This window comes from Heterodontus francisci, chromosome 18 (genome assembly GCF_036365525.1).
Source record: "Heterodontus francisci isolate sHetFra1 chromosome 18, sHetFra1.hap1, whole genome shotgun sequence".
NCBI lineage: Eukaryota > Metazoa > Chordata > Chondrichthyes > Heterodontiformes > Heterodontidae > Heterodontus > Heterodontus francisci.
In genome coordinates, this window is record NC_090388.1 from 28,762,277 (window position 1) to 28,774,628 (window position 12,352).

The following is a 12,352-nucleotide window of genomic DNA, read 5'->3' on the forward strand; positions in this document are numbered from 1 at the left end:
AAGGCACTGGAAATGACAATGGCAAACCCAGCCCTGTCGACCCTGCAAAGTCGTCCTTACTAACATCTGGGGGCTTGTGCCAAAGTTGGGAGAACCGTCCCACAGACTAGTCAAGCAACAGCCTGACATAATCATACTCACGGAATCATACCTGACAGACAAGGTCCCAGGCACTGCCATCACCATCCTCAGGTATATCCTGTCCCACCAGCAGGACAGACCCAGCAGCGGTGGCAGCTCAGTGGTATACAGTCGAGAGGGAGTTACCCCTAGGAGTCCTCGAAATTAACTCCAGATCCCGTGAAGTCTCATGGCATCAGGTCAAACATGGGCAAGGAAATCTCCTGCAGATTACCACCTACTGCACTCCCTCAGCTGATGAATCAGTGCTCCTCTATGTCAATCACCACTTGGAGAAAACAGTGAGGGTGGCAAGGATGCAGAATGTACTCTGGGTGGGGGACTTCAATGTCCGTCACCAAGAGTGGTTCAGTAGCACCACTACCGACTGAGCTGGCCAAGTCCTAAAGGGCATAGCTGCAAGACTGGGTCTGCGGCGAGTGGTGAGGGAACCAACAAGAGGGAAAAACATACTTGACCTCATCCTCACCAATCTGCCTGCCACAGATGCATCTGTTCGTGACAGTATTGGTAGGAGTGACCACCGCACAGTCCTTGTGGAGATGAAGTCCCGCCTTCACATTGAGGATATTCTCCATCGTGTTGTGTGACACTACCACCGTGCTAAATGGGATAGATTTTGAACAGATCTAGCAATGCAAAATTGGGCATCCATGTGGCGCTGTGGGCTGTTAGCAGCAGCAGCAGAACTGTACTCAACCACAATCTGTAACCTTATGGCCCGGCATATCCCCCACTCTACCATTATCATCAAGCCAGGGGACCAACCCTGGTTCAATGAACAGTCCGGGAGGACATGCCAAGAGCAGCATCAGGCATACCTCAGCATGAAGTATTAACCTGGTGAGGCTACAAAACAGGACTACTTGTATGCCAGACTGCGTAAGCAGCATGCGATAGACTGAGCTAAGCGATCCCATAACCAGTGGATCAGATCTAAGCTCTGGAGTCCTGCCACATCCAGCGTGAATGGCGGTGGATAATTAAATCACTGGTGGATAATTAAACAACTAACTGGAGGAGGTAGCAAGTGATCCTTGATGCCACACTCAGTCAAATGTTGCCTTGATGTCAAGGCCAATCATCTCAGTCCCAGGACATTGCTGCAGGATAATATTTCTCAGGGTAATATCCTAGGCTAACCATCTTCAGCTGCTTCATCAATGACCTTCCTTCCATCATAAGGTCAGAAGTGGGGATGTTCGCTGATGATTGCACAACGTTCAATACCATTCACAACTCCTCAGATATTGAAGTAGTCTGTGTCCCTATGCAGCGAGACCTGGACAACATTCAGACTTGGGCTGATAAGTGGCAACATTCGTGCCACACAAATGCCAGGCAATGACCATCTCCAATAATCTAACCATTGCTCCTTGACATTCAGTGGCATTACCATTGCTGAAATCCCACGATCAACATCCTGGGGGTTACCATTGATCAGAAACTGAACTGGATCAGCCATAGAAATGCTGTGGCTACAAGAACATGTCAGAGATTGGGAATTCTGAGGTGAGTAACTCACCTCCTGACTCCTCAAAGCCTGTCCACCATATACAAGGTACAAGTCAGGAGTATGTTACGAGGATTTCCATTTTTTTGTATTAAAACTTGGGATTCTATATTTTTAAAAACTGAAAAGGATTTTCGGTGGACATTGAGACACCTCAAGATAGCTGAACTCTATGGATGTTTTTGAAGGGATGTTCAACAAAAGTTGAACTGGTAAACAAGGACTGGAAAGCAGGTAATTTAAAGGAAACCAGTAGGGGGTTTGACCTCACAGCTACCCTCTGTTGTGACAAGAGAAAATTTATGACTTGGCATGTGACTTGTTTCTGGAAGGGTTTGGTTTCACTTTCACTTTTGAATTTTAAAAGCCAGTGGATTTGGACAAAAGCAGGCATTTTGGAATTTGATTTGGACCTGCCTAGAGATCAGAAGAAGAACCAGGAAAGTATTATTTTTCTGAAGAATTCCTGCATCAAGCTGTACTGTTGCCTCCTGTGTTATAAGAAGACTGAATTTGCAGAACTCTTGCATCTTTTAAAAAAGGACTTTTGCATCAAATATGAGAACTCACACCTGTTGCTACACCCTTGATGGAAGACCTATGTGAAGCCTTCTATCATTGAAGTTCTTTGAACGCTTACGCATCACAGATTGTTCTCCAACCTTGCCTGGAAAGACTTTGAGTGGCATCCAATTATTCGACTTTGAGACACCTCACCAAACCAAAGAACCTCCTTCCAGATCATGACAGTCTAAGTTTTTCTTATTCCTTTCATTGCTTTGAAACAGCTGTAAACCAAAATCCCTTTTTTCCCAGTTAACCAGTTTTTGGATGTATGTGCCTGTGCATGAGGGCTAGGGAAAAATAAGGAGCTTTAATATCTCAATGCGTATACAGTTTTAATTTATTATTGGTTAAGACTTGGTTTTATAATAAATGGTGAATTTTGTTGTTGATTAAAGGAACCTGGTTGGTGTGCTTAATTATGGGGACAAATAGAGTATATAATTGGCTGTTTCAGCAAGTGGGAAAATTTATGAATATGCTGTGACCTGTGGAGAAGTGGGACTGAATTAACAGTGCACTCCTCCCGCCTTGGTCGTGTGATATTACTCTTCACTTGCCCGCAAGAGTACGCCTCAAACAACACCCAAGAAGCTCGACACCATCCAGGACAAAGCAGTCCAGTTGATTGGCACCCCATCCATCAACGTAAACTTTCACTCCCTTCACCACCAACACACAGTAGCAGCAGTGTGTACCATATACAAGATGAACTGCAGCAACTCACCAAGGCTTCTTTGACAGCACCTCCCAAACCTGCAAGCTCTACCACCAAAAAAGACAAGTGCAGCAGACGCATGGGAACACCATCACCTGCAAGTTCCCCACTAAGACACACACCATTCTGACTTGGAACTATTTCACTGTTGCTGCATCAAACTCCTAGAACTCCCTTCCTAACAGCACTGTGGAAGTGCCTGCACCAGATGGCCTGCAGTAATTCAAGGAAGCAGTTCACCACAATTCTCAAGCAAAACTGGGGATAGGCAACAAATGCTGGCCTTGTCAGTGATGTCACGTGCCATGAAAAAAAAAATATATATATTTTTAATTAAAAAAATCACTTGGAATCTAACTTAAACTTTTGTCATAACAACATTCAGGGCATAGATGATTGAAGCTATTCATCTGCTATTTCACAGACAAACACTTTTAGATACTTGACATACATACTTGACCTCGTCCTCACCAATCTGCCCGTCGCAGATGTATCTGTCCATGACAGTATTGGTAGGAGTGACCACCGCACAATCCTTGTGGAGACGAAGTCCCGCCTTCACATTGAGCATACCCTCCATCGTGTTGTGTGGCACTACCACCATGCTAAATGGGATAGATTTTGAACAGAGCTAGCAATGCAAAACAGGGCATCCATGAGGCACTGTGGTCTACTAGCAGCAGCAGAAATGTACTCAACCACAATCTGTAACCTCATGGCCCAGCATATTCCCCACTCTACTGTTATCATCAAGCCAGGAGACCATCCCTGGTTCAATGAAGAGCGCAGGAGGGCATGCCAAGAGCAACACCTCAAACTGAGGTGTCAACCTGGTGAAACTACAACACAGGACTACTTGCATTCTAAACTGCAGAAGTAGCATGCGATAGACAGAGCTAAGCGATCCCATAACCAACGGATCAGATCTAAGCTCTGCAGTCCTGCCACATCCTGCATGAATGGTGATGGACAATTAACCAACTAACTGGAGGAGGTGGCTCCACAAATATCCCCATCCTCACTGATGGGGGAGCCCAGCACATTAGTGCGAAAGATAAGGCTGAAACATTTGCAATAATCTTCAGCCAGAAGTGCCGAGATGATGATCCATCTTGGCCTCCTCCTGAAGTCCTCCGCATCACAGATGCCATACTTCGGCCAATTCAATTCACTCCACGTGATATCAAGAAACGACTGAAGGCACTGGATACTGCAAAGACTATGGGCGCTGACAATATTCTGGCAATAGTACTGAAGACCTGTGCTCCAGAACTTGCCGCGCCCCTAACCAAGCTGTTTCAGCTACAACACTGGCATCTACCCGGCAATGTGGAAAATTGCCCAGGTATGTCCTGTACACAAAAAGCAGGACAAGTCCAACCCGGGCAATTACTGCCCCATCAATCTACTTTCAATCATCAGTAAAGTGATGGAAGGTGTCATTGACAGTGCTATCAAGCAGCACTTGCTTAGCAATAACCGACTCAGTGACGCTCAGTTTGTGTTCTGCCGGGCCACTCAGCTCCTGACCTCATTACAGCCTTGGTTCAAACATGGACAAAAGAGCTGAACTAAGAGGTGAGGTGAAAGTGACTGCCCTTGACATCAAGACAGCATTTGACCGAGTATGGCATCAAGCAGCCCTAGCAAAACTGAAGTCAATGGGAATCAGGGGAAAACTCTCCGCTGGTTGGAGTCATAACTCGCACGAAGGAAGATGCTCCAGGACATCACTGCAGGAGTTCATCAGGATAGTGTCCTAGGCCCAACCATCTTCAGCTGCTTCATCAATGACCTTCCTTCAATCATAAGGTCAGAAGTGGGGATATTCGCTGATGATTGCACAATGTTCAGCACTAAAGCAGTCTGTGTAGAAATGCAGCAAGACCTGAACAATATAGAGGCTTGGGCTGATAAGTGGCAAGTAAAATTCGTGCCACACAAGTGCCAGGCAATGACCATCTCCAACAAGAGGGAATCTAACCATCTCCCCTTGACATTCAATGGCATTACGATCACTTAATCCCCCACTATCAACATCCTGGGGGGTTACCATTGACCAGAAACTGAACTGGAGTAGCCATATAAATACCCTAGCTACAAGAGCAGGTCAGAGGCTAGGAATCCTGCGGCGAGTAACTCACCCCAGACTCCCCAAAGCCTGTCCACCATCTACAAGACACAAGTCAGGAGTGCGATGGAATGCTCTCCACTTGCCTGGATGGGTGCAGCTCCAACAACACTCAAGAAGCTGAACACCATCCAGGACAAAGCAGCCCGCTTGATTGGCACCCCATCCACAAACATTCACTCCCTCTACCACAGACCCACAGTGGCAGTAGTGTGTACCATCTGCAAGATGCACTGCAGCAACGCACCAATGCTGCTTAGACAGCACCTGCCAAACCTGCAACCTCTACCATCTAGAAGGACAAGGGCAGCAAATGCACGGGAATGCCATTACCTGCAAGTTCCCCTCCAAGTCACACACCATCCTGACTTGGAACTCTATCACCATTTCTTCACTGTCGCTGGGTCAAAATCCTGAACTCCTCTGTGGGTGACCCTACCCCACATGGACTGCAGCGGCTCAAGAAGGCAACTCACCACCGCCTTCTTAAGGGCAATTAGGGATGGGCAATACATGCTGATCGAGCTAGTGACGCTCACATCCCATGAATGAATAAAAAAAGATATGATTGTGACTGTTTGTTCTCAAACAGTGTTTGGAATGTGCCAGTGATGATTTTCAACTTACAAATATTTATATTTCTGTTTTTAGGTTTAATTTTGACTTGCTGAATAAATGTGCTAGTTGTTCAGGGATAGTGAGACTAATCTCAACTTCAGTAACCTCCAAAATTTGGACCATTAGTACTCAAAAACAAAGGATGCTTTTTTGCACCTCTTCAGATTACCAGAAAGCAAAGATACACTTGTTCATATTGTTAGATCATCAGGGTTTGAACACATCCCATTCTACTAAGTTGACAAAGATTGGGTGGATACCCATTCACATAATAGTAACAATATCTTGAATTACATCACTTAACCCTTTATTTTGAAATTTGTCACTCAATATTTAACTGAGGAATTAACCTGTTCTTTTAGAATAGCACTGAAAGTAATTTCAACTGAACATGTTAAGCATTAAACTCTCATATGCTACCATGTCACAGAACAACTTCAAGGGCAATTAAAAAGTAACTTCTCTTTTCAATTTTCTCTTTCCTGGTGAAGGCATTGACTCCAGCAACCCTCCTGTATATCATCCAAGGAATCATTCTTAATGTATGTGCCTTAACAGTGAGAACAAGTAATCTATTCCTTCACGGGAAGCATCACAGCCTAGTCCACTTCTCTCTTTACACCAATAACTTATCAGTTCCAGCAGAGATCAACAGAGAATAATCAGGAGTCGGGATTTTGTATGATTTTTTTCTCTCCAATCGAGGAACACTCTGGACAACAGCAGAATTACCATTGGAATATCAGAAAATTCAGCAGAGACCAGTCACCTTATCTGGGGTGTTCTTAGCCTTAGTGGCCAAGTACTACTCCAGTACTGCATTTAGTCAAGAAACCATCAGAAAAAAATTTCTGTTGCAAATGTTGGGTGCTCAATCATTCAACTAACAGCTGCTGTGATGACAGGAAACTTATGGACATAATTCATGCTAAATGATCAGAAGTGGTGCCATGATCGCAGAGGGACATCATAGTTATATATATGAATGCCACTGCTTTTTGAAGAGACTATGGTTGGGAAATTCCGTGGAGTTTCTCCTGCTCTGCCAGCATTACTTTGTTGAAAGGGCAGCAGAAATCCCACTTACACATGTAAACAGGGTTCTCATCGCTCTTCTGACAAAGTAATGGCAGCAGATGGGAAGCAGCTCCCAGGAATTTCCAGGCATATTGCTGGCAAAAGGCAAAGCTCTCATCTGGAACTGGATACATTCAGGTCTTTTAAATAATCCTAAAATGATCCGTTCAGATTACTTTGGGCTTTGAATTCAATTTTCATTTATTCATCTTGCCCAGTTTGGCCCTGAGTAATAGAAGCTTCATCCCAGTTAACATAGTGTTTTATTGATGTTACAGTGGATTCTTATCTGCATTCATCGTTTGAACTCCATGACTAAAACTGTTTTTTCCTTTACAGCCTCTTTCTAATGGTTCTATCGACCCTAATGATAAAATTTGTCAAGTTGTGGAACTACAGGAATTACTGGAAAAACAGAATTATGAGATGACACAAGTAAAAGAGCGGGTAACAGCGTTGTCTGGTCAGTTAGCTGAAGTGGAACAGGATCTAGAAACAGCCAGAAAAGACCTGATTAAGTCAGAAGAAATGAGTACAAAATACCAGAGGGATATCAGAGAGGTAGGAAATTAAAAAGCAGTTTCTGTTAAAGAGAAAGATGTTTTTCAAAATTTTGGCCGATTGAATCTGAGCCAGTTCTCTGCAAAAGCAATTCATCTAGTCCCATTTCCCAGCCCTTTCTCCATAACGTAGCATTTTTTTTAATCCCCAGGTGCTTATCCAATTCCCTTTTGAAAGCCACAATTGAATCTGCCTTCACCACCCTCTCAGGCAGTGCTTTCCTGATCCTAACACTCACATGTTTTCTCATGCTGTCCTTGTTTCTTTTACCAATCACCTTAAATCTGTGCCCTCTAGTTTTTTGACCCCCTCCACCAAAAGGAACCTTTTCTCTCTATCTATTCTGTTTAGACCCCTCATGATTTTGAACATCTCTATCAAATCTCCTTTCAACCTTCTCTTCTATCAGGAGAACAACCCCAGTTCTCCAATTTCTTCTCGTAACTGAAGTCCCTCATCCCTGGAACCATTCTCATAAATCTTTTCTGCACCTTCTCCAAAGCCTTCACATCCTTCCTATTGCAGTACCCAGAATTGGACACAATACTCCAGCTGAGGCCAAACCAGTGTTTTATAAAGGTTCATCATAACTTCCTGGCTTCTGCACTCTATGCCATGGCTTATAAAGCCCAGGGTCCTGTATGCCTTTTTGAGCACTTTCTCCACCTGCCCTGCCACCTCTAATGATTTGTGCACATTTACCCTCAGGTCTGTCTGTTCCTACACCCCCTTTAGGATTGTACCCTTTCATTTATATTGCCTTGCCACATTCCTCCTACTAAAATGAATCACTTCACATTTCTCTGCATTAAATTTCATCTGCCACGTGTCCACCCTTTCAACCTGCCTGACTTTGTCTTCTTGAAGCCTATCACTATCCTTCTCACAGTTCACAATACTTCCAAGGTTTGTGCCATCTGCAAATTTTGAAATTGTACCCTATATACCTAAATCTAAGTTATTCATAGATATCAAGAAAATCAATGGTCCTACTACTGACCCCTGGGTAACACCACCTTCAGTCTGAAAATAACCATTTACCACTATTCTCTGTTCTCTGTCACTTAGCCACCTCGTATCCATACTGCCGCAGTCCCTTTTATTCCAAGGGCTTCAACTTTGCTGACAAGCCTGTTATGTGGTACTTTATAAAACGCCTTTTGGAAGTCCATGTACAATATATCAACTGCATTGCCCTCATCAACCGTCTCTGTTACCGCATCAAAAACCTCCCTCAAGTTAGTTAATCATGATTTGCCTTTAACAAATCTGTGCTGACGTTCCTTAATTAATCCATCCTGCCCAAGTGACAGTCAATTTTGTCCTGGATTATCATTTCTAAAAGCTTTCCCACTAGCTCGGTTGCTGGGTTTATCCTTAAACCCTTTTTTGAACAAGGGTTTGACATTTGCAATTCTCAAGTTCTCTGGCATCACCCCATGTCTGAGGAGGATTGGAAGATTATGGCTGGTACCTCTGCAATTTCTGCCCTTATTTCCCTCAGCATCCTTGGATGCATTCCATCCAGTCCTGGTGACTTATCAACTTTGAGTACAGCCAACCCTTCTAATACCTCCTCGTTATCAATTTTTAGCCCATTCAGTATCTCAATTACCTCCTCCTTCACTATGACTTTGGACGCACCTTCTTGGTAAAGACAGATGTAAAGAACTCATTTAGTACCTCAGCCATTCCCTCTGCCTCCCTGCATAGATCCACTTTTTGATCCCTAATTGGCCCCATCGCCCCTCTTTCTACCCTTTTACTGTTTGCCTATGGAAGACTTTTGCTTCCCATTTATGTTAGTTCCCAGTCTTTTTTCATACTCTCTCTTTGCCTCTCTTATTTCCTTTTTCACTGCCCCTCTGAACTTTCTATAGTCAACCTGGTTCTCATTGTATTATCAACCTAACATCTGTCATATGCTCCCTTTTTCTGCTTCCTCTTACTCTAGCTCTTTTGTCAGACAGGGAGCTCTGGCTCTGGTTGCCCGACCTTTCACTCTTGTGGGAATGTACCTCAACTGGACATGAAGCGTCTCCTCTTTAAAGGCAGCCTATTGTTCAGTTACAGTGTTGCCTCCCAATCTTTGACTCCAATTTACCTGGAACAGGTCCGTTCTCAACCCACTGAAATTGGCCCTTCTCCAATTAAGTATTTTTATTCGAGATTGCTCCTTGTCGTTTTCCGCAGCTAATCTAAACCTTATGATACTATGATCATTGTTCCCTTTTGACATTTGACCCACCTCATTTTCAGAGCCAGATCCAGCTATGCCTCCTTCCTTGTTGGATTGGAAACCTACTGATCAAGAAAATTCTCCTGAATGCACTTCAGAAACTCTTTTCCCTCTCTGCCCTGTACACTATTGCTATCTCAGTTTATATTAAGATAATTAAATTTTGTTTGCAATGAAATATCTAAAATTAAAGCAAAGTAAAATTGGCTTTATTGATTTTCCACAGGTAATCGCTCAGAAAGAGGATATGGAAGAAAGGATAACTACATTGGAGAAGCGGTACCTTAATGTACAGAGAGAATCAACCTCATTACATGACATGAATGACAAACTTGAAAATGAGTTGGCAAATAAGGATGCCTTCTTACGCCAGGTTCAGTAAATTTGTCAATAAGAGGTTAATCTGTAAATGAGATGCCATTTTCAGCATTGATTTTTAAAAATAATGTTAGAAGTTGATGAGCAACATACCAGCGAAGATCAGTCTCTTACCTTGTCACTGCTGAAGTTTCTGTATCATTACTAAGTTATTTTATACAAAATATAACATTTACACAGATGCCATTTTTAAAAAGTAATTTCTTAACAATTCAGTAGAACAAAGATCCCAGTCTTTACATTACCAACAATATTCTAGAACTATAATTAGTAATGAGCTCCCTATTCACCTAGTGATGCATTTAGTTCATACAAGCTGTCAGCAATGCTTATCCATTTCAATATAATTGACTAGACTGCTGTGTTTAAGGTAATAGATGTACTGAAGTAGGTGTAAACATTTTAGAGAGGAAAGGAAAACAGATAGAAACCATGGTTCACGTTGGACCCAATGCCATAGGAAGGAATAAAATTGAAATTCACCAGAGGGTGTTTCAAGAATTAGGAAAAAAGACCTTGAAGGTAGTTAACTCAGGATTATTCCCAGCACCACGTGCTAATCAGCATAACAATAAGGAAGCCAATTGTGTGGCTAGTGTTGCAATCAGGTGAGGAGGGGTCAAAGGGTTTCCCTGTTTTCTCTTTCCTTGTTTGACCACAACAGGTTTATTTTTTTTAAAGTAGATATACTTGCGAATTCAGTGTGTGTTTAACTAGTTACATACTATGATCATAACAAGAACCAATTGGACAGGTTTTCTTAAGTTTAACAAAGGAAAAGGTGAGCTTTATTATACTTAAACTGATCTAAGTAAAACAATAAGCTACGCTTCGACTTTCTCTCACACATGCATACACACACATACATACACTCCAAGTTCACATATACACCACGAATAGGTTAAGAGTGGGGAAGGATAGGTTGGTCATATTAAAGTCAAGAGATTTAAAAAGAGGGTATAGAATCTGTGAAGGTTGGTGACTCGGCTGGCTTCAGGCTGAATTCAGTGGTACTAAGACTTCCGGTGTGCAGATGCAAACGGCTGATTTGGTGGCTCTCCTGGAAACAGTGATGTAGATGATTTCCTTCACAGGGTCTCTGTCTGCAGCATTGATAGACTAAAGGTGGTTATGGCCAGCAGGCAGGGTTCAAAGCTTTCAAGGTGGACTGGAGAGAGAGGGACCCCACTTGGGTTTTCTGTTGTTGGTGCTGCTTGTCTCATTGTTGCAGAGAAAACACCAGCTTAAGCACACAGATGGTGGGCCTGTCACGTGACTGTCACTCAGTGATTCAACATCATGGTTACCAGTGTGTGTACCCTCTTGCAACTTTAATCAGTCCATATCTAGGAATTCCCTTCTCTCAACCTGGGTCACATTCTTCAAGTGATTAGGTTTGAGTGGTTCATCTGCACCAGTTGAACATCCAAATGATGGCCTTAATGTCTTGATAATGGGTATGGGATAGGTAGTTCACTCAGGTTCCCCAGGTCATTGTTTTTGAGGGGATTGGGAAGACAATTCATCTCCACCTTGATGCATTGGAATGTGAACTTCAGTGATGCAAATTGGGATGACCATCTTAGCTGCTAGTCAAGTCACTTTTTATCTTTTTCTTTTAAATTTAATTCAGGTTTCCAGCCAATAGATTAAAAAATTATAGAGTTATACAGCACAGAAACAGGCCCTTCGGCCCATCGTGTCTGTGCCGGCCATCAAGCACCTAACTATCCTAATCCCATTTTCCAGCACTTGGCCCGAAGCCTTGTATGCTATGGCGTTTCAAGTGCTCATCTAAATACTACTTAAATGTTGTGAGGGTTCCTGCCTCTACCACCTCTTCAGGCAGTGAGTTCCAGATTCCAAACGCCCTTTGGGTGAAAACATTTTTCCTCAAATCCCTTCTAAACCTCCTGCCTCTTACCTTAAATCTATGCCCCCTGGATATTGACAACTCCGCTAAGGGAAAAAGTTTCTTCCTATCTACCCTAGCTATGCCCCTCATAATTTTGTATACCTCTATCAGGTCTCCCCTCAGCCTTCTGTGCTCTAAGGAAAACAACCCTACCCTATCCAGTCTCTCTTCATAGCTGAAATGCTCCAGCCCAGGCAACATCCTGGTGAATCTCCTCTGCACCCTCTCCAGTGCAATCACATCCTTCCTTTAGTATGGTGACCAGAACAGTACACAGTACTCCAGCTGTGGCCTAACTAGCGTTTTATACAGCTCCATCATAACCTCCCTGCTCATATTCTGTGCCTCAGCCAATAAAGGCAAGTATCCCATATGCCTTCCTAACGAACCTATCTACCTGTGCTGCTGCCTTCAGTGATCTATGGACAAGGACACCAAGGTCCCTCTGACTCTCTATACTTCCTAGGGTCCTACCACCCATTATATATTCCCTTGCC

The 12,352-nt window shown here is 43.2% G+C and overlaps 1 protein-coding gene across 3 annotated transcripts in view; it reads left to right on the plus strand.

Moving 5' to 3' along the window:
* The window catches only part of ppfia2 (PTPRF interacting protein alpha 2), a 572,863-nt gene that overhangs the window by 392,070 nt on the left and 168,441 nt on the right, over positions 1–12,352 (plus strand). For all 3 annotated transcript variants that reach the window (XM_068051210.1, XM_068051211.1, XM_068051212.1), the window contains 2 exons: positions 7,102–7,323; positions 9,789–9,935. In XM_068051210.1, coding sequence (XP_067907311.1) covers positions 7,102–7,323; positions 9,789–9,935 — 369 coding nt within the window. The remainder of the gene's footprint in view (positions 1–7,101; positions 7,324–9,788; positions 9,936–12,352) is intronic.